Source organism: Dasypus novemcinctus, chromosome 7, assembly GCF_030445035.2.
Source record: "Dasypus novemcinctus isolate mDasNov1 chromosome 7, mDasNov1.1.hap2, whole genome shotgun sequence".
NCBI classification, from domain to species: domain Eukaryota; kingdom Metazoa; phylum Chordata; class Mammalia; order Cingulata; family Dasypodidae; genus Dasypus; species Dasypus novemcinctus.
Genome location: NC_080679.1, coordinates 19,935,348 through 19,958,631, shown reverse-complemented (window position 1 = coordinate 19,958,631; position 23,284 = coordinate 19,935,348). Strand labels below are relative to the sequence as shown.

The window sequence follows — 23,284 nt, the reverse complement described above, 5'->3', positions numbered from 1 at the left end:
TTATAGGGGCCGGGGAAGGCTGATTGGTCGAAGCCACGCCCTGTTCTGATTGGTTGCCGGAGAAAGGTCAGTGGGAGGTACTGGACGGGGGAGGGGTGGTGGTTGGGGATTGGCTGTTGCTGTTGCTGGGGGAAGTGGCAGGGTTTAGGGATTGGTGGCTGCTGTTGCTGGGGTAGAGGGCAGACTTGAGTTTCCTGCCCACGCCTGGCTGTTGCTGCTGTCGGGGGGAGGGAAAAGGCAGACTGGAATTTTCCACCCTGCGCCTGCGCAGGGAGAAAGAAGAAGAAGGCATCGTGTGGCGCTATCTGGGAGGACGGGCGGCCACGGAAGCATGGCTGCCGAGAAGGGGAGACCCGAGGGCACTCTGCGCCCATGCCGAGCTTCCTTCAGGGGTGGCGGTGAGTCCGACCAACCACCCTATTACGGGGGCAGCGGTTTGGAATAGGCCTACCGCGGCCGCCACCCCCGCCAGGTCAGCAAACCACACTTCAGCCCGAGGGGTGACCACAGTCATCAATAAAAATGACTCACTGTGTGGCAGAGGTAATGCTGGGCGCTATCACGTATGTTATTCTGTTTAACCCACATACCTAGGTGATGTGTCATACTGAAGACAAAAAATTAAACTAAGCTGTTGACCCTTGAAAGACTTGCTCAGAGTCATCAAGATATAGGAAGCAGGGCTAGTATCTGAGCCAGGTTAGACTCCAAAGCTTTACACAAAATGTCCAAAGTCCAAGGATAATTTGGAAGGAAAAGGAGTGTCTGTAGACTTCTTGAAACTATATGCAAAATTTTAGATTTATAAGCATTGCTCTGTGAAACGGGTCCAGAAATTTTACAGATTTCCAAAGGTGTTCATCTCCCAGAAAACTTTTACATATCCCCAGGTGCTTTGAATATGACATTATTTAATCATCACAGATTTAAGTTTTAGTAATGGAAATATTTTTGGTCTTCCTGAACCACCTGAGTAACTGCAGGGCTAATCAACTGACAGTGAACCCGTCCTCTTGCTCAAATCCTGTTACATGATTTCTTCCAGGGCCTTTTTCTACTCTTATAATGTGATGTGATGAAGCGTGGGCAGTTAAATAAACATGCATTTGCCAGAGTGCATCTGTTCTCTAAGCAGCGGCTGCCAGTTCGGTATCCAAAGATAGCACATGGAGGACCAGAGTCACCCCAGAACTGGCCCTTTTCTGGGGCCATTTGTATACAAATTAGCCATGTATAGATGGACTTAACATCTTCAATTATTAGTATTATTTCTTTTTTTAATTAGACTTGCCGACCAGCCAAAACACATGATATTCTGAGGGAGATTGTAGCACATATTTCACTCACTTATGGTGGAACTAACCACTCATTACATCACCCAGTAGACAAATAGTCAGTGTGTATATATTTATATATACATATAAAGCACACTCAATTTTCTCACTTCTTTCCCTTGCCAGACATTTTTAATAGTTATCTTAAAATTCAGAAATCCAACATAATTTCAGTGATGTGTAGCTACAGAATAAGAAACTATGAAATCACTGGCACCCATAAATAATTATAGCAGTTGGCAGGAAAACATATTTAATTATAAATCTTCCAAGAGTGTTACAAAAAATATACCCTCCAGATGCTTTGTAAAGAAAAGGAAGCTCCATTCTGTTTGTGACTATCTTATTTTGCAGTTAACAAAAAAAGAGTTTTATGTCTTTTGGGGGCACTTTTGCTGAAGGTCCAAAATTTTTAACTTCCATAGCCAAAAATCTAATACAGTATATAATTTTATATTGAAGGCATGTTATAGAATCCCTCATGTTGCAATTCACCACAAACAGAGATTATTGCAAAGTTATTTTAATATTCTGTGTTTTGAACTCTTAGTGACGAAACTCAATTATATTCAAGAATTATAAAACTGAGTTCAGGAAAATGGGATTTAAAATATACTTTTGTTAAAAAGTCTTAATGCAATTCCTGTTAGAAAGATTTAGGGAGGTCTTTAAAATACAGTGTTTTGACCCTGAAACTGATTTATCTGAAGATGAGATTGTGCTAATGCAAATTTTATTGGCATAACGTTTGCTTACATAGCTACTCCAAAAATTACTTTCTATTATGATTTAAGACCCTTTGATATTAATTTTACTACTACTTAAGATATATAAAGATCAGGTCATACAAGCCCATTATTTCAAGGAAGGTCATTAAAAAGTGTGGGGTTGTTTTTCAGACCAAAAGTTATTTACCCTACAATTAACTGAGAATAAAGATCTTGTTCTAAATGCTTTACACAGGAGCTGTGTAAAGTTTTAACAATCAGTCTATTATGTTTAAAAATAAATATAATGGTTTGGGTTTTAATAGGCATTGACATATAGTTGCTCAATAAATATTTATTGCCCAATCTTTAAAAAAAAGTAGATGAGAATGGGTTCAAGCTTCCCTGAGGTATGGGTATAGCTGTTCAATTTATCAAATATAAAAGCAAATGAACTTTAAGTGAGTAATATCTTATGTGTGCATACCATCCCAAAACTAGAGGGGCAGACGTTTAGTGTAGATGTTTGTCCCAAGGAGTGCCTGCTACATTGCTCATATTCCACATCTACAAATGATGACTCAGAACCCAGGGGGGTGCAGAGGGCAGACACCTTACCAGACTACCCTCCAAACGAATGGCAGAGAAAAATCTCCTCTATCATTCAACATCCTCCACCAAAGGACCCCACTTCTCAGGAACTAGATTTCTGTTTTGTGTTTTTTTTGTTGCTGCTGTTGTTAGTTTTGTTTCAAGCTCCTTCCCACAAGCAGCCAAGCCAACCTGCTGACCAGTCCTGAAACATCTTGCTCGAACCCACTTCCCTGCCCCAGCTCCTCCTTCCCACCCCCCGTCTGAAACATGCTACTTACCAATCCATGTCTGTAACATCTTTGCAGGACCCTTTGCAAAACTCTCTCTTCCCCCTTTACACTACCTCCTCCTGACCACATCTCCATTTTTTATATTCTTGAAAGCAAGCCACAGTTTAGGATAGCACGCAAGCTGTTCTATTTGTGTATGTTTTTCCTCCCCATAGGATCAGAAGCATAATCATTTCTGTTTCCTTTATATATCTCTTAATAATCTTCAATTCTTAGTATAGATCACAGTAGGTGTTCACAAATTATGTGCCTAAGCAAAATAATGATGTGCTTCTTTTAGACTTGGCCTGATTCATTCCAAAATCATACTACAGGGCCTTGACACACACAAAAATAGCTCTGCCAGCAATGCATTAATCAATACACAGCATTCAGAAGCAGATGGGGCATCCACGGGGTTGGCAAGGCCGCCTGCTGTCCTGCCAGCTGAGACCAGGAAACCCCACCTGTAAGCTGACCTAGGACGAGCCTAGCTCCCGAGCAGCAGCAATGCAAGGACACACGGGTCACCTGTTTAGCACCAGGCCAGCCGTGCTTCCAACTGCAACACATTCAGAAAATAATGTATATTGGGTTTGGGAGGTATATCATTTTCTTGTAGCTGATAACAAACTGCTAGAACCAGAAAGGCTTTTTTAAGGTTCTATCTTAGGACCAATGGTTCCTCATTTGGCAGCTGAGGACCGGCCCAAGGAAGAAGACCTGGTGAAGGTCACAGTGACTAGTAGAGCTGGGCCAGGACTTGATCTCATTATCTGCCCGCCCAGCAACCCCTTCAAGCAAGATGCTGTTATTCTGCCTTTCTGGTGATGTTTGTCTTAAACTGCTATTAAAATAAGATTCCTTTCTCAAACCACATATTAAAGTGGAAAGGAACTAATTCATTCAGAGACAAAATACACAGACATACAAACCCCTAAATAATCCCTGCATTTTCAGAAACGTTCCACCTGTCCCGGTAGGAAGGCAAGGTGATCTTTAAAACTAGTATGCAGTTAAGTGAAGTGAGGCTCCTGACTTTGGGCAAGCTTTAAGCTACATTTGACCCATTTCCCCACTGCTTCAGGAGGGCACTGACATTTATCTTTTCCACTCTCTAAGATTTAAAAAAAAAAAAAAGTACTTGTGATTTTTAGTTATCTGGATAATCCACTTGTGTGAAATCTCATTTCCTGATCCTAATGGAGAGTGGAGTTAGAGGAGGAGAGGATGATGGGGGAGGCAGTAAGAAAACAGTTCCTTGTGGAGACCTCTGCCCAGCTCTCCTGCAGGATTTACATTTCCTTAATAATTACTTCCCTTCCTTTACATTCTTACTACAACCCTCTATTCACATACATATTCAGACAAACACAGAGCACACTCAGAGGCTGAAGGCAAAGTCCCTCAGCCTTCTGGGCTTAGCCCAATGCCCACTTCTCCCATCTCCTCCTTCTCCTCCTCCACTGAATCCCCCCAGCAAGGGCGTAATGCGAACAATTCCAACTTCACAGCTTAATTATCCATACCCAGACTAGTCTAGAATTGCTATGTGTGTAAGAAATTTTGTCCTAACGATATGACAAGTTTTTTGCCATCAATCAAGAAACATTGTACACCTGGGTTCTTCTTTTCTAATAACCTCCACAGCTAATAACACAAAGATTGGTGCATGGAAAATACCTGAAAAGTGATTCATGTATTATTTTTCCATTTATCGTTTCCCCTAGACAGAATGATCAATTTTGAATACATCAACAATGAGGCCTGTTAGGTCTGTTTAATTTTCCTCTAGTAAATATGCCTCTAATTAGGTTTTCGCCTGGGGGTCCTCTTTGTTTCAGATCGTCCAAGGAGAAAAAAAAAATACTGGAAAGGGTAGAAGTAGGCATTTCAGGCAATTTTCAGTATGACTTTGAAGTTGAATAAAACATGAAAATTTTTGGACCCTATTCAGATTTCATAGTGATGCTTATTTGATCTTACTTAATGTGAATTTTTGTTGAGGTCAGGAGCAGCTTTGCTCAAGAGGCCATGCTTAATATGCTAAACGCAACACCCACATGGTAACGGCCATTTAAATGTTTATTAAGAACTTTCATTTTCTTCCTGCTGCAGCCTACTCAGCACTCATTAAAAATCTGTCCCCAGAGCTTTTATACCTTGGCAAAGATGCCTAGAGTTGCAAATGAAATTTGTTAAGAGGTGGGAGATGGCACATCTGCCATACTCTTGCAAAATTCACCACCCACAAAGTTCAGGCAGTGACTGAGAGATTGTGTTATATATTCAAGCCTTCCCTTTTCCTTTTATTTTTTTCGCAAAGATTGTTGATACAGACTAGATGATCTGCATTCTTAAGGTATCATGAGACCCAATGTACTTTGAAAGGCAATTAGGAAGTACCCAGTACTTAGTACTCAGGGCACTTAGAAATGAAGAGAAAAGGCATTCTTGACTTCTTAGTAAAGAAACTGAAGGTATGTACTTGTTTAAGAAATAAAAATGCTCTACACATACACTGAATTTGAAATCACATTTGGGAAAAAAAAAGGTGCCATGACTTCACCGTTACCCCTACCCTACTCTCCAATATTTGTAATTTGTGATACTTTGTTTCATCTGTGCAAAAATAAACATATCAACCATTTAGAAGGGGTTTTTACTACCTTTTACTTTTTTCTCCTTAGAAAAATAACCTTTGCCAACATTTAGGGATCGCGTTCCAGGTGCCAGGCCCTGGGCTAGGGGCTTGCACTGGACCATCTCATTGAATTCTCAGTCACCGTATGAAGTGTGTACAGCGATAAGGGAGGGATCAGCAAACTGTCTGGGGTGATGGAGCCTCCACACTGAGCCCAGGGGCAGTCCATCTTGTTGCGTACTCCTCTCACCCACATTGCACAACACCTTCCTTGTAGAAGTGAACATGTGAAGGCTTCTGGGAAAGCTCTGCAAAGTGCCCTATGTGCCATTCCTGTATAGAACACATGGCTAAAAGTTCACATGACAAAGATGTCTCTTCTAATGGTATTTTCTGTTACTAGAAGGAATTCTGATACTTCTTTTAGAAGAAATAATAATTTTATTCAAGTCTCTCATAGTTTTATCTGCATAATGTGAAGGTAAAGGGACCACCATGATTTTTGAAAGGGTGGGGCGTGTAAATTGGGGAGAATGGGAGTAGTGCAGCAGACTCTGAAATCTGGAGAACAATTCAGTGATAATCTGAATCAGATACCAGATTTGGCAGGTCCTTCCTGGTCTTTTCAGGAATGTGACTTAATCTTGCTGTAACGTTCATATACATATACAAAGAGGACACCCTCAGACAATCTAACAAGTCTGTATTTAATGGTTCATTCCTGTGCTTCTACCAGAAATATCATTTTGCCTCTTTTCCAAGTGTCCCTTTACAAAGTCACTGAAGTGGGAAAAATGGATCACATTTTTTCCCTCAGTAATTATCAACTGTCATACAGAAAGGTACAGTCAGGAATCCTGGAAATCTGGCCAAGAGCCCAAAAGTTAGAGAGAGAGCATATGTGTGAGCGAGCGTGTGTATATGTGTGCATGTGCCAGTGTGCATGCATACACAAGTAAGTGCACTCGTGTGGGTGGTATGTGCATGTGCATGTGGGGGGGGGCATGTGTTGGGTATGTTTTAAGGGAACTTCTGTTTACATCACAATTGCAGACACATCTGAATTCAAGAAGTAGGAAACAAGAAGCTACAAAGCATAGGAGAAAAACAAGAGTTTTTCTGAAAAAGTAATAGAAATGACAGTATTTTAAAAGTCATTTTTCATGTAATTAAAATGCATTATATGCAAGTGAGAAACAATGAAGAGTCTAAAAGAATACACAGTCAATACTGCATCTTTTTCCATGCTAGATGCCTAGGGCCCTTCCCAGAAACAATCATGCTTTTTTGTATATTCTTCAAAGGGTTTTCAGTTTATATCCAGACATATCTGCCTCTTATTTGACACAAACAGGGAAATAATGTACAGGATCTAAACTGACAGATTAGCCCACACCTGGATGAACTGGGCAAATCTGGGAGGGGTTAGGGCAGCCCAGAGTCTGCCCAGGGATTCAGGCGATGCCTTCAGCAGAAGCACCCATCTGAAAGCAAACACCGGGAGGTGGACGTGGCACCTGAACTCTCTGTCTGGTCAGACCTGGCTGAGGAAGTGGCCCAGGCTGAGCCAGCTGGAGGAATAGCCTCAGTTCCTGAGCCTGAGAAGGGCTGGGCGTAGCAGGGCCTGCAGCAGCCTCCAAGGCCTGCACTGCTTCGTGCTCTGAGTACCACAGCGGGGGTCCCCCCACTGCCCAATTCAAAGATGTCTGCAACTGCCCACAAAGTGAGAGATGATGAGATGACGTTCAGACTTGCCAAGGGTTAACAATAAAATCCTCTTCTGTGTGACTGACATAAAATATTTTACAAGATTAGAGAACCTCCACTAAGATCACAAGCTCCAAGGAACTTCTGGCTCTTATCTCTTATCTCTAGGACCTAAAACCAGGGCCACTCTCCGTGGTACAGGGACCTGGGCAGTCACACAAGGACGCTCAGAAGGGCCTTGCACTTGGCTGAGTGCTCTGCTGCCATTGTCCTGAAATCCTTAATTTTTCAACAAGGGACCCAGCATTTTCATTTTGCATTGGGCCCCACAAATTAGGTTGCTGGACCTACCTAGAATCAGGCCTGTCATGGGGCAGGGGACCAATTTATTTGCCGAATATACAAATGAATGAATGAATGGAAGTTGCCTGAGAACATGGCCAACAATCTACAGCCTCTGGGCCAAATCTGGCCTACCACCTGCTTTTATAAATAACTTTATAAAATAAAATTTTATTAAAACACAGCCATACCCATTTGCTTACTCTCTATCCTGCTTTCACAAGAGAAGAGTGAAGTAGTTGTGACCGAGATTTTATGGCCTACAGAGCCTTACTTACTTCCAGCCCTTTATGGAAAATGTTCACTAACCTTCCCTACCTTAGAACACCGTCTCTCAAATTTTTCCATACAAAAAACAGGCAGGTGATTTTACTGCATTCAGAGGTTTGGACTTAATGTAGTTATCTGGGTAAGTCTTGGGGCTTTATCTTTAAGCTCATATGAATTTTTGCATCTAATACCAAAAGATATTTGTGTTTTTCATATAAAAATATTCTCCTCCAAATCTAAATAATGCTCTGGGGATAAATCATATTTATCCCCTGGTCTCCCCCTCAACATAGATGTATATACAAAGGGCACCAGTGCCCCAGTTTGCAAAACATGATCTTAATTCCTTCTTTTCAGTAGGCCTAGTATGGAAGGAAGGCTCCCACTGCATGTGTCAGCTGAATATCAACACATGCCAACCATTTCTTACCAGGCCATAAATTCTGCTGGAGAAGATCCAGCAAGGACATTAAAATATGAAATCCCTATTGCCCTTTATTCTTAACTGAATGTACTTTAGTTCTATGCCCCATCACACTGAAAGACTAGTGAGAAGTCCTATTATTTTTCCCCAGGCAGTTTTCAGGAACTATTTAGCAGCAGCTCCTTTAGAAGCCACCTCTGCCTTTCAGAAAGTTTTCAGACTTGGGAACTTTGGCAGAGAGGGATTATTTGTTGAAGGGCAGCTTCCTCATACAATGGGTCACTGGTAGTCCATTCTAACTTGGAACAGTTTTCAGTATTCTCGTTCCACTATTAAAATTCTCCACCTTCCTTGCTATTAGCACTCACATTTCTCTACCTAGTCAGGGTACCGGCAGGACAATTTAGTAAACCGCTAAGAGAATTTTAGGGACGTGTGCCTCCATATCTGTGACATTTCTTTCACATCATGAGATCTGGGGACTTCAAATAGTTTACTTCTGGTACCACAGAGAATTCTCTGGGGAAAAAGTGTCAGAGAAGAACAGATATACCAGAAAGGAAGAATATTTAGAGAGGCAAGAAGTACAAGCCCCAGGGAAAAAGCAAAGCTCAGTGAAGCCTCAGGGCAGCAGGGAGAACCTCTGGCTTTAGTCACAATAAAATAAAATTGAAGGAATGTTTTGCGGAGATGTTAAGAAATGCTATCTTTGGAGACTACTAAGGGGTTTTCTTTATGGCCTCTGGGTGTGTGTGTGCATGGGGGAGGTAGTTTTATCAACCACATCTTAGTCCCCAAGGAAATGATTCATGGGGCTCAGGAGAACAGACCTTGAAAATAGTGTGGTAAATACCCAGCCTGCTGACCACGTCCACTGCTGCTGGTAGTAAGACACCATATAAAACTTGGAAGCAGGTGGTAGTATTCTCCAGGAAAATAAGGGATGGGAACTCAGAAGGAACAACCCCGGTGGGGAGTAAACATAAATCTCACTGTTGTTGCTTGGAGTACAGTAGGAAGTGCCTGTTGTGGGTGAGCTGTCTTAGTACAACCCAGCACCACAGAGGGCTGAGCCATTTCCCACCTCCATCCCATCCACCTGACCCCACACTAACTACTTACTGCTGGCAAGCAGCCCTGGACAAGCCTCCGAGGAGGACTATAATAATCCTGCACCTTGTAACTGGAGTTTAAGCTGCCAACAGTAACTAGGTCCTGATTACAATTCATTTAAGCCTCACACAATATGACTGATCATTTGCAGGGGGGCCGGGTGAGGGGTGGAGCAGAATCTACAAGTCCCTTGTTCTGTTTGCCATCCTCATCCTCCTCAACCTTAAATGCCTTCTCATTTAAAAGTGACACTTCTGCACCTTTCCTATTTCTATGCAATACAATGAGACTGCAATTATTGTGATAAATTGGGAATTACCTGATTTAGGAGAAGAAAGCACTCATACTATTTCAAACTAATATGAAATCTTATAAATAGATGACTTCACAGGTCAGTCTGGTAAGTTCTCTTTAAAGTTATGTTTAAAATCATACACTAACACAAAATAAATCCTTGATTTTTTAAACAGAAGTTATCTCACTTTACATAAATAATACACATTATGAGAATTGGAATTTCAACACAAGATGATCATTTGTTTTCAAAAAGCATCCATTTGAGCTTCTTTCAATGGGCAATTCCTCTATTTTATTCACAATGTGGTTTTAAAAGTCACCTCAACGTTTCAGAGGCTGAAGGACTGAATAAAGCAAAGTCTACCTGCATTCTTATTAAAAGTGTCCCTAGTGGAAGACAATTTGGTGGTTCCTCAGGAAATTAAATATAGAACTGCCATATGATCCAGCAATCCTGCTACTAGGAATATATTCAGAAGAACTGAAAGCAAGAATGTGAAAAGCTATTTCAACACTGATGTTCATAGCGGCATTATTCACAGTTGCTAAAAGATGGAAAAACCTAAGTGTCTGTCAACCGATGAGAGGATAAACAAGATGTGGTACATACATATGATAGAATATTATTCAGCTGTAAGAAAAAATCAATTGTGGAAGCAAATGACAACATGGAGGAACCTTGAGGACATTATGCTGAGTGAAATAAGCCATATACACAAGGACAATATACTGCATGGTCTCACCAATATGAACTAAATACAATGAGTAGACTTATGGAGTTGGACTATGAAGTTGGAGTTGGGGGAGATGGAATGCAGGCTGAGAAGGGGGAGATGAGGCTGCATGACTGTAGAATGCTTAATAAGGTCAACTGTAAATACATGGTTGATTTAGGTATGTGATTGTGGCTGTTGATTTATGGATGTGATTGTGGCTGAAACGGCTAGTCTAGGGAGGTTAATGTTGGTCGGAGGACAGCTGGAGGATGATAAAGGAAATGTATAACAGTGATTCTGGCAGTTGATGACGATTGTGTTTAACAATATACAGGAATGTTCTACTACAAGGTGTAAAGAGTGTGGTGATGGAAAAAATATACCCGGGGCAATTTATAGACTATGGTTAGCAACGATATATTGCAATGCTTTTGAAGCAAGGGCAAGGGAGGGTCTATATTAATGCTGAAAGTAAATAGTAAAAAGGAATATGGGGTTTGGTTTTGTGAGACATGAATATGATTAAGCATTTTTTCTCTTCCTTTTTTTCCCCAATAATAAGGACCTTGACAAAGTCATTTGACTAACCTGTGTTCATCTGTGTATCTTTCTAAACACAGGAGGACCAGTTGAGTTCGTTGTTGGAATTAGATGAGATAAAAGTGCCTAGAGAGAAATTTTTAGGAGTAATGCTTCATATCTTGATGGGCTGCCCTTTGTCTATTATTTTTTTATTATGAAATAAAATTTGAATTTTAAAAAATTATTCCCAAAGCTGTTCAAACTTCACCCCATAAATCCTATCTTCCTACAGGAAAAGGAAGAACAAAAATCCCATCCTCCTATCAACATTGCCAACTACTCAACAGTAAATTCTTCCCTGAAGCACAGTAAGCCAAAGACATTGCCTTCCAAGGCAGAGTTTTCTAACACGGACAGTCCCAGGATGCACAAGAGATGACATCTCTACTCTAGAAACCTGGATTGGAAGCACAATGAGGTCAAGAACTGTTTCCTGTGTGTGGAGCGCCAGGTGGGATGCTGGAAGCACCTCTCCAGTTCCTGGTGTGAGCGCTGGCAAAGAGCTAGGAACAGAGCCACAAACTGGCCCTCGTCACAGATCCAAGAGCTGCTGGGTAACAGGGAGGACCTCTTATTCTTTCCTACCACGTGGCTATAATAGACGAGAGATAATAGCGCTGACAATGGGCATCACTGCCCTAAGTACACTCACACATTAACACCCGCAACTTGCCACAACTCCACCAAAGCAATTCTCAAACATTTTGGGCTCCTTCACATTCAAAACTTGAGAATCCCCAAGGCCCATTTGTTTATATAGGTTGTATCCATTGATATTTACTGTATTGGAAACAAAAATGGTGAGAAATTTTAATGAGGAATACATTTAAAAATAATAGTAAACCCATTTACACATGAACATAATTAATATTTTTATGAACAATATTTTCCAAAGCAAAAAATCTAGTGAAGAGACAGTGTTTTACATTTTTGCAAGTCTCTATAATGTCTGGCTTAATAGAAGACAGCTGGACTCTCCTGCTTCTGCCTTCCATCGCTTGCAATATCCCAAGTAATGTAGCCTCAAGTACACTCATGTGAGAATGAGTGAAAGCGGCAAATAATGTCCTAATGCTACTCTGAGAAGAGTCTGGACCCAGCAGACCTCCTGAAAAGGTGTTGAGAAACCCTAGAGGTCTCCAGACCACATTGTGAGAACCCAAATGAGCAAACTGAAGCATGGGGAGGTCAAGGAATTGTCCAAGGCTACACTGCTAAAACAGGTCAGAGCAGGTAACATGTGGAGAGTATAATACTTAAACTCATTTGGTTGTTGCAAGGCTGAACGAGATAATGAAGATAAAGAGCGCTGCATCCTTTTTGGCATATCACAAGCACTCAGTAACATTAATAGTTCTCATTCTGCAAGGCCCTGTGGAAAAGCTAGAGAGAAACTTCACACAGTTCTGATCAACTGATCATTTGACACCCGCAAGAATAAACAAAACTGCACAGCAGGTGTTGTCTAGAGCTTGATGCCTACAGGATAGAAGCAGCCTTTTGCCTACTCAGAAACTCAGGGGTCTTCTTCCACCTTCCATTAGGCAAATAACCCTGGCAGGCTGGGCACACACTCACCTTGTTCCTTGGGAAACCTGAGCAAGCCAAGAGAGCTGCTCCATTATTTACAGCCTCCTCTTTGCATCACCCTATATTCACAAGGAACCCTCAACAAACCACCATGGCTCCTCCAGTCCGGGCAGCCAAACCCTTCATATGTGGTTTTCCTGTCCAGATTCCCAGCACTCACCACTCTCCTTGCCAATCAACTCTCAACCCACATGGCCACTGCTACTGCCTGTACTAGACCACAGAATGCAGGGTACTTCTGTTGCTTGGAGTTGGGAAGTGAGCTCACCTGGGGGAGCCGGACTGGTGCAGTTCAGGCCACCACACTCGAAATAAACGCAGTGTCCACACAAGGCAAAAAGCTCAAGAGGTGCCTGAAGTTCTCGTTTCTGCCCTGAAGACCCCAGCATCTCTCAGCTGGACTCTGCTTCCACTCTGACTCTCCCAGTCCTCCCACACACACACACAACCCACCAGCAACCAAAGGCATCTTTCAGCACTGATAAGGTTAGATCTCTTGATAAAACCCTCCCAAAGCGCTCCACTCAGGTGCAATAAAAACCATACTCCTTGCCTTCCTTTACAAGGACCTTCATCATTTGGCCCCCGCCTACCTTTTCCCCCCAAAAGCACCATTTCTCCCTCCAGGATCTCCCACAGTTCAAATGTCACCTGCTCAAAGAGACCTCGCAGAATCCCCAGCCTCTAAAGTTGCCTCCCCACTTACCCCGCCGAGAGACCAGAGCACTCGTTACTCCCGAAAGTTATCTTTATTTTACTAGTATATTCCACATCTCTCTCCCTCCAGATGCTTCTCCTAGACTGCAAGCTCCCTGAGAGCAGGGGACAACCTGACATCCTGATCCACGGCGACATCCGAGCACCTGGCACCGTGCCTGGCTCGGACTAAGCTCTCAGCTGACAATGGTCCAATGAATGAAGCAACAGCTCTCGGTCGCCTCGGGAGTCGCGGGCCAGCGCCCCCCGTGTCACCGCGCGCCAGTTTTGAACTGGGCCCGGCCCGCACCCCCACCCGGCCGCGCGCCCGGTCCCGGCGCGCAGGTGCCTCCCGGGAGCGCGCACTCTCCCCGGCCCGCGCCACCGCCCCGCTGGCCCACAACTCACCATGATGGCCGGGCCGCCGCCTCCCCTGCCCGGCGAGCGGCGAGCTGTGCGGACGCGAGGGCCAGAGTCAAGCGCAGGAGCCCGCGCGCCGGACAGGTGAGGCGCTAGCCTCGGACCATGACTGCTTCCCACAATGCCCTCGAACTGAAAGTTCACAGACTCCTCCCCGCTCAGCTTCCTCCCCAAGGGCTCCCTCCCCGGCCCTCCCCCTCCTCCCTCCTCCCTCTTCCTCCCTTCCCACCCCTCCTCCTCCCCTTTGCCCTCCTCCCTGCTCTCCCCCCTCCTGTCCCCTCTGTCCCGCCCCTCCCGGGGGGCGGGGCCCCGCGGCTCGCCCCGCCCAGCGCCGCGGGCGGCGGCAGGTGGAGAAGCACCTGCGCGCGCCTCCCCTCCGGGCGTCCTGGGGAGCTCCGCGCGGGTGGCCCAGAAGCCCGCGAGTTTCCCTCTAGGAGCCGCGTAGGCAGAGATGCGGCAAAGGGCTACTTTTTTTAATCTAGTCTTCCGAATATGTCATTCATTCATTCATTCGACAAACGCTCATCGGACCTGGCAGAGACATTTTCCCATGCACAGGTGGAAAGTATCAGAAGCTGTCAAGCCCTAAACCGTGGAGGAAGTGCTTGGCAGAGCCGGAACTAGAAGCGATATACACCCACGCCCGCCCCCCCCCCTCGTTTATTTTTAAATAAACGCTACGATACAAAGATTTTAAAGAGGTCCTATTTTAAGAGGTCCCTACTAAGAGGCTGAGGATCGAGATTTGAGTCGCCAGCTCCTCCCCATCTCCCCTTGGTTTTTCTTAAGTAAGGTGTTTTTCTGCCTGGGGCTTTAGAATCTCCAAGCCGCCAAGTCCTAAGCAGAGTTTTGAGTGCCTGCTTATGTTCTTTGGGGAAAGAGAATCGGTTGGTTTTATCAAAGACCCAAAGAGATCAGTGGCCTTACAAAGGTTAAGAACCACTGCCTGGGCAGTCTCGGGAAGCCAAGATCTGTGAAAGTCCAAGGGTGGCTTCTTTTCTTTTTTAAAGTTTTATTTATTTATTTCCACCACCCCCCCCAACCGGTTGTCTGTTCTCTCTGTCTATTTGCTGGGTCTTCTTTGTCTGCTTCTACTGTTGTCAGTGGCATGGGAATCTGTGTCTCTTTTTGTTGCGTCATCTTGTTGTGTCAGCTCTCCGTGTGTGCGACACCATTCCTGGGCAGGCTGCACTTTCTTTCGCACTGGGAAGCTCTCTGGGCAGCTCTCCTTACAGGGTGCACTCCTTGCGTGTGGGGCTCCCCTATGCGGGGGACACCCCTGCGTGGCAGGGCACTCCTTGCGCGCATCAGCACTGCACGTGGGCCAGCTCCACACGGGTCAAGGAGGCCCAGGGTTTGAACCATGGACTTCCCATGTGGTAGACGGACGCCCTAACCACTGGGCCAAGTCCGCCGCCCCGAGGGTGGCTTCTTAACCTTCCAGGATGTGGGCCAGCTCAGGAGCCTGGGAAATGACGCCCCAACTACCTATGCATTCATTCCACAAATATTTATCAGTGCTTACTGTGTGCCAGCTGGGAACAAACAAGTCGTCTTTCTCCTGGAGCTTACAGTTTTCTGTGGGACACAAATAGTAAGTAAAAAAAAATTACAAAGTAAGAAGGCGACAGGCAGGTTGCAGTGATAGGTACAGGGGAAGCTACATTTATTTAGTGGGGTGGGCCCGGAAAGCTATGCCCTGGGGCAGTTACATGAGACCTGGAGATGAGAAGCCAAGGCTCTGAAGGGGAATAAAAAGGAGTTTTCCTTCTCCAAGGACCCCAAAGAAGGCCTCTTGCTGGAGTTGAGTGAGTGGAGGTCTGAGAGGTGGGCAGGAACCAGAAGGCAATGGGTCTTCCTAAATTAAGGCATCACTACCCTAAAAGCACCCAAGTTCCCCCAAAAGCCAAACTGCTTCCAATTGTGGATTTTCAGTTGCTTCACACCCCTCCTGAGGCTTTCCCCCTTGATGTTGGGACACCTGCTGAGGACGTTCAGAAAGGACCTCTTGACAACAGTTGGGCCCCAGGCTAAAGGTTCGTTTTACCTCCTGAAAGATAAACCACAGCTCATTGTGAATTCTCTAGAGCAGCTTTTCTAGACTCCTAAATCCTCCTGGCAGCAGGCTTTCCCTTTCCCAGGCCCCTTGGCTTTAGCTCTCCTCTCTCCCATCTAACTCCAGAGCAGCGTCCGGCTTTGTCCCAGCCAACTTGCTGATCCTGTGAAAAGCACCCAGAGCTTCCTGCCTTGAGGGCTCATTGCATGGGGAAAAGATGATTACTTAAGATGAGCTTAAAGCAAGATAAATCTCAGTGCTCTGGCCATGACACGTAAGTAGAGGGTTTAAGTGCAAGGAAGTTCCTTTACTGTGTGGTCCCTGGCGGAGAGGGTTTGATTGAGGAGGGGAAAGTTCACTTTATTAACATCCTTTGCCTTCTCTTCCCACCTTGCTGAAATGGTCAGAGAAGTTTCCCTGGGCTTCTGCCCTCCAGTTCCCTTCCCTCCCCGTCACCTCCAGTTTCTCACTCCTCACCCGCCCCGATCCTGAACAGGGCAATCTCCGACAACACTTCCCATAGGTTATTTTATCAGCACACCAAGACAACCTGCTAGAGAGGGGGCTCTGTGCCCATTGTATAGCTGAGAGCCCTGACCCAGATGCTGCGTGCCAAAGCAGGCTCAGGCTGATAAGAGGCAGAGCTAAGCCTATAATCAAGGCACCATGGCTCAGGCTGATTTCTCTTGAAACTCCACACCTGGCAGACCCACTCAGGACACAACTGTGGGTGCTAAGCAGGGGTGATTCTAATGCCCTTTTATTGTAGCAGGATAACTTGCATTTTAAAATCTTGACTTCCCTACCTCCATCCTTACTCCCTAACTCCTGACTCCCCATCAGGTCCACCAGAGGTGAGACCAACCCCAGGGAGCACCCAGAGCTCCTGTAGCTCCAGATGTTCCACTGCAAAGAAGGCCTCCTTGGTCAGATCCTGAAAGGGCCTGTAGCAGTTTGGCATTATTCATGAATTCCAAAAACAGATATTGTATTATGTTTGTAAACCGGTCTGTTCCTCTGGGCATATTAGATTGTATTATATTCAGGGGTTTCACTTTTACTTGATTAAATTATGATTAGGGCTTTGATTGGGCCACATCAGCAAGGACTCACAGAGAAAACAACAGGGCAGAGGTGAGAGTTGGAGTTTTGACGCTGGAGCCCTGGAAAGTAAACACACAGGAGAAGAATGCAGAGGAATAGAGATGGCTCCATAGACAGGGCAGAGGCCCCTGGGAAAGAGAGAGCCTGAAAGTCTACAGCTGACCTTACAGAGAGTCCAGAGCAGCTGAGCCCAGAGAGAAATGAGCCCCAGAGAGAGATGAAACTTACCCCAGCCTACAGCTAAGATTGGAAGAAGCTGGGACCATAGAGCCTTAAGAGAAAGAGAAAGGCTGAACCCTTGCAGACGTCAGCAGTCATCTTGCTCCAACAATGGCAATATATTGGTGAGGGAAGTAATTTACACTTCTGGTAACGGTAAGTTTCTACCCCAAAGAAATACTCTTTATGAAGGCCAACAGATATCTGGTACTTTGCATCAGCACCCCTTTGGCTGACTAATCCAGGGCCTTTAGATTCAAAATCTGCTGTCATAGGCAGAAGCCATGGAGCACACTGTCATGTGGCTCTGAACTGGTACACACAATTCTGTGTGTACAATTACTCACAATATAATGTCCTGCACTTGGCCAACTGGATTTATGAGTTTCACTTGTCAGAGTACTTCATAAATCCATAGTAGCAGAAGATGCAGAGGGAATACAGTAAAGGCCACCATCAAAGGCTGCTATCGAGTCCACGGTGGGGAAGGAGAGCAAATTATGGACATGATAATAAAATAAAATGATGTTGGTCCATAAACCAAAACATTAATTTTGAGAAATCAGGGCAATCAAACTACAGGTTTGATAAAATAAATCAAGGCAGCAAAAGAGGGGCCAACTTCAAAGTCAGCTTATGCAATCAATGCCTTCCCAGCAGCACACATATTTAACTGCAACATAACTCAGCTCTCCAATATCTTCCTTATAATGTCATAAGTAATTGGCATCTCCAGTAAATCCCATCTGCAGTTCTCAGGAATTCCTCTTGTCATGGTAAAACGTTTATTTTGAGGCTTTATTACGTTCCTTAGAAAACCCCTCGTATTTTCAAAATAGTGTTGTTGATTTTTATTCCAAATGGAAGAGCCCAAATGCAATATATTGTTAAAGAATATTTTCCAGAAATTTTAGATAACAAAATAATATTGGCTTATTATAGATTTGCAAAGAACAAAGGAGTATTATTTTAAAAACTCGCTCTTAATTCTACCATTAAGAAATAACCAGTTATATTTGGTATATTTCCTTTTGGATTTTCTATGGAGACAGAGGAGGGGAAAGAAAGAGATACTTATTTTTTAAAACAAGAATTAGAATCCTGCCATATATATTATTTAAATTTTTTTCAGTTATAAAAAGTAACTTCCATAAACTCATTATGCATGTTGTTCTGCACTTTGTTTTTTTTCACTTAGAAACATAGTTATAGAACAAATGTTTATTGAGCTTCTGCTCTGTGCCAAGAACTGTGGTGGGTACTGGGCATAGAGCAGCGAAAAAGAGGAGACATGGCCTCTCCCAAGGTGATTGTACAATATTATGGGAAGATATGTATTAAGCAAATAATAATATACCTTGGTGTGATTATCACAGACATTATAAAAAGAAAATACAATGCCCTATGTAAACATGTAGTAGAATCATTCCTGGTGGATATTCATTGTCTGCCTATGTCCCCAATTTGGGATTGGGGAACCCAACCCACACATACCTGCTCAGCTTCAGGATGACCCATGACTCAGTTCTGGCCACCCAGAGCATTGCTTTCCCACAGCAACCATGATTGATTCTAAAATTGGCATATGCCCACAGTCAAGGGTCTAGGCCGATAAGACTAAATTCTGGGACTTTTTTGAGTCCTCTTGGAGAAGTAAATCCACTCTTTCTACTGGGTCGGAGCCGCTTCACCCATCTTGTCCCCTGGAAGGATGTGTTTCCCTAAAGATGGAGCCAACTCTGAGAAAATGGGAGAGGCCAAGGATGAAAGGATAAGCAGGTCCTGGTGACACTGTTTGAGGCCTTCATCAGGCTTGTAGCTAACCCTGTACTGCACAGTTACCTGAACCAGTTTGGGTTACCATTTGTGACCAAGATAAACTAGTTAGGTTTCCCTAAGGAAGGGAAAATTAAGTTGAGACCTGAGGCAGAGTAACCAGAAAACCAGCCTGGGGAAGGAGCCAGGTGAGCAGAGCAAGCAGAGCTGAGGCACAGCTGGCACCTGCACAAAGCGTCGCCAGGCCAGACGGGAGAAACAGCAGAATTTCAGAAGGCCTGAGTGCCAGGGGTGGGGGGATCTCTCAGGGCCTCCGAGCTCTCCTTAAGGATTTGGAATACAAGAAATAGGAAGCCCTTGAAGGATTAGAGCAGAGAAGTGACAAAATCATTTTTAACAATGCTTATTCACAATCCCATTTGATAACATGGGAAAAGTGGGTGGTAGAGGACAGAGGTTGCTAGGAAACTTAAGAGGCCTTTGTGATATTTCATGTGAGAGAGAATTCAGTGGCATGGATCAGGATAGTCATGACGGATTTTTTCCTGAATGTTACATTGTAAGAATTTCCCAATATCGGTTTAGAGTTTAAAAAATTTTTATTCTTTTTTTTTCTCTCCCCTTCCCTCCCCCCCACCCCCACCCCAGTTGTCTGTTCTTTGTGTCTGTTTGCTGTGTGTTCTTCTGCATCTGCTTGGATTCTTGTCAGTGGCACCAGGAATCTGTGTCTCTTTTTATTGTGTCATCTTGCTTGCATCAACTCTCTGTGTGTGCAGTAACACTCCTGGGCCGGCTGCACTTTTTTTGCACTGGGCGGCTCTCCTTACAGGGCACACTCCTTGCGCGTGGGGCTCCCCTATGTGAGGGAAACCCCTGCTTGGCACAGCACTCCTTGCACACATCAGCCAGCTCTTCACACAGGTCAGGAGGCCCTGGGTTTGAACCCTGGACCTCCCATGTGGTAGGCAGACACGCTGTCTGTTGAGCCAAATCCACTTCCCAATTTTGATTCTTAAAGGATACATAATAGTCCATCCTTGAGCTTCATAATCTTGTAATACTTCCTTTTAATTGAGTCAGTAATGAAGTCCCTGGAATCTCTGTCTTTATAACTAAATACTGAGATTGTTTTAGGTTGTTATTTTATAAATACAACAATGGAAATCCTGTACATAAAATTTGTGTCCTCGACTTATCCTGGGTACATCAGGATAAATCCATAAAATTCAAATTACTGGCTTCAAGAGTGAATCTTTTTAAGACATACATATATCTTTCTTTATATATGTAGAATGGTTGTATCAGTTTACACCAGTATGAGAGTCTCTTTTTTACCACATTCCCACTAGGAATGAAGAACCCATATATCTTTTTTTATTTTTTTATTTTTTTATTTTTTATATCAATGTTATGTTACTCAGCTAACACAAGACAACAACTACCCCAACACTAAATCTGCTTTAGTCAGCAGCTACACCCCTCCTTATTTTTGTTCATTTCTTAGTCTTGTGGGATTTGGGATGATGTCCTCTCTGACTGCTTCAGGCTGAGAAGAGATGCAGTTATTATGGTGCAGAGGAATGGAACTGTTTTGATTGTAGTTGAAGACACTCCTTCCTTTTGGAATAGGGCTTGTATTACTCAGGGTTCTCTAGGGAAACAGAATCACAGGAAATATCTGTAAATAGTATGAAATTTTGTAAGAGTCTCTCACGTGACCGTGGGGATGCACAAGTCCAGGTTCCGCAGGCAGGCTACAACCAGGGGCTCCAATGAAAGTCCAATGAAGGTCCTTGATTAGTTTCCAGGAAATGTTGACTGTCCAAAGATGAGCTGGAAAATTCTCTGAATGCTGAAATCACTTCCCCTTTTAAGGCCTTCTACTGATTGTATAAAGCGTCACTTGTTGCTGATGGCAATCTTCCTGGTTGATGTAGATGTAATCAGCCATCTATGCTGTAAACTCAATGGTAACTGAAGTCCATAAATATCCTTGTATTACAATTAGCCCAGTGCATGCTTGACCAAACAAGTGGTCCAGTTACCTGGCCGAGCTGACACATTAGCCTAACCATCACATCATCATCATTTTGTTAGTTGTCCAGGGCAGGCTCGAAGAACTGGAGAGTAGGAGCTGGCCACATATCTGTTGGGTTTCAGGGCTCAATCAGCATAGGAACAACCCAAAGTCTTTAAGTCTCTGAGAAATATACTTGATAAGTAAATTGAAAATTATAGGTTCAAATAAAAGAAATAGAAGTATCATGATTAAGGGATTTATACCTAACTACAACTATGTTATATTGGGGAAATAACTTTTCATATATTTCCAAGTAGAGCTTGCTGAGGGGGTGTTGATTTCATATGGCCATATGGCTTGCTGGATGTCCCTAGGGCCCTCAGGAGCACCTTTGTTTGTGGTTTTGTTTACTGTGGCATTTTGTAGAGTCTGTTTGAGACCTGCATAAGTATAGGCATCAGAATGATCTCCTGACTCACTTCAAAATCTCTTTCCCATAAAAACTCTATTTTACATAATATTTCCCCTTTTGATCAGGGTTTTTCTTCAAATGCACTGCTGATTAATGCTTGTTAATAATAGCTCAGTGCCAGGGAGGCTTATCCCTGGGAAGCATGTCCCATGTTGGAGGAAAAGCAGTGACTTTATTTGCAGTGTTTGGCTTAGAAAGAGGCCACATTTGAGTAAAAAATTGGTTTTCAGGAGGCATTTCTTAGGCATTAATTATAATTCGACTGATTTTCAATATTATAGGAATAAAGTATAATCATTAATATTGAGGTCTTGGCTTATTAGCCTTTTTTCTTTTATTAAGCAGGGATTATATGTTACAGAGCTTCTGGCCTTCTTATTCCAAAAAGTAATAGGATTTCCCCAGGAGAGAAGTTTAACATTTTGTTAACTACTATGTGGGCCTCTATTTATCCAGAAAACATACCTATGGCAACAAATTTACATTTATATCCCATAGAAATATGTAGCTGTATAATATTCAAGCTATTTAAAAGGCCCTGTCTGTCTAGACACCTGATCATGTCAAACAGTAAAACTGACCAGGAAATTTGTTTTTTTTCTGTGACATATAACACTTTCTAATAATAAAATATGCAAATTCCCAACCCTCCCCCCCATTATTGATACTTAACATTGATGTGGCACCTCTGTTACATTTGGTTTAAGAACATTAAAATGTTACTGTTAACTATGGCCCATATTTTCCTTAAGGCATATTTTTCCTTATATACCACCATATTATTAAAACGGTACTAGTAGCATAATTTTGTTTTCAGATCCTGAAAAAAGTCTTATATTTATATTATTAGCCCCGATCTTCACCCACTACAACTTTCACTATGTTAAACAATCCCATGTTTTATCCTTTAGCTTTCCTTCTAGTAAAATAAATAACCCAAAACCTCTGCTTTCAACCAGGCTCAAACACATACCTCAGCACTGCCATCTACACTCATAATATCACACTACCATCACCCCTGTCTACCCCAAACCACTACAATCAATCTAATTATAAATTCTGCACAGATTAAACATCAGTTGCCATTTCTACCCCCATTCTACCTTCTAGTAACCTATCTTCTAGGTTCTACCTCTCTGAGTTTGCTTATTATAGTTATTATTAGGGGGATCATGCAATATTTGTCCTTTTGTGCTTGACTTATCTCTCTCAATATAAGGTCCTTGAGGTTCATCAGTGTTGTCACATGCATCAGTATTTCATTCCTTCTTAGAGCTGAAGAGTATTCCTTTATACGTGTATACCACATTTTGTTTATCCATTCATCTGTTGATGGACATTTAGGTTTCTTCCATCTTTTAGCAGTTGTGACTAAGCCACTATGAATACTGTATGCATATCTGTTCATGTACCTGCTTTCAGTTCTTCTGAGCATATTCCTTTTAGCAGAATTGCCAGCTCAAATGGCAACTCTATATTTATCTTCCTGAGAAACTGCTACAGTGTCTTCTATGGTGGCTACACCATTCTACATTCCCACCAGCAGTAAAAAATTGTGCCTATTTCTCTACATCCTCTCCACCACTTGTGTTTTTCTGTTTGTGTGGTGTTTTTTTAAAGGTAGCCAGTCTAGCTCATATCTTATTGTGAAATGATATCTCATTGTGGTTTTGATTTACATTTCTCTAATATCTAGTAATGTTGAACATTTTTTCATGTGCTTTTTAGTCATTTGTATTTCCTCTTTGGAAAAATGTCTATTCAAATCTTTTGCCCATTTTTAATTGGGTTGTTTGCCTTTTTATAGTTCAGTTGTGGAATCTCTTTATACAAGCTGGATATTAGACCTCTATTAAATATATAGTTTCCAAATATTTTCTCCCATTAAGTAGCCTGCCTTTTCACTTTCTTAACAAATTTCTTTGAAGAATA

General features: G+C 43.1%; 1 protein-coding gene across 1 annotated transcript in view; it reads right to left on the bottom strand.

The window, feature by feature from the left end:
• AP1S3 (adaptor related protein complex 1 subunit sigma 3) overlaps nt 1-13,907 on the bottom strand; it is a 60,824-nt gene extending 46,917 nt beyond the window's left edge. The window contains exon 1 of the mRNA XM_004453113.5: nt 13,694-13,907. Within this exon, the coding sequence (XP_004453170.1) occupies nt 13,694-13,696 (3 nt within the window). The 5' untranslated portion in view covers nt 13,697-13,907. The remainder of the gene's footprint in view (nt 1-13,693) is intronic.
• Between the last annotated feature and the right edge of the window lie 9,377 nt (nt 13,908-23,284).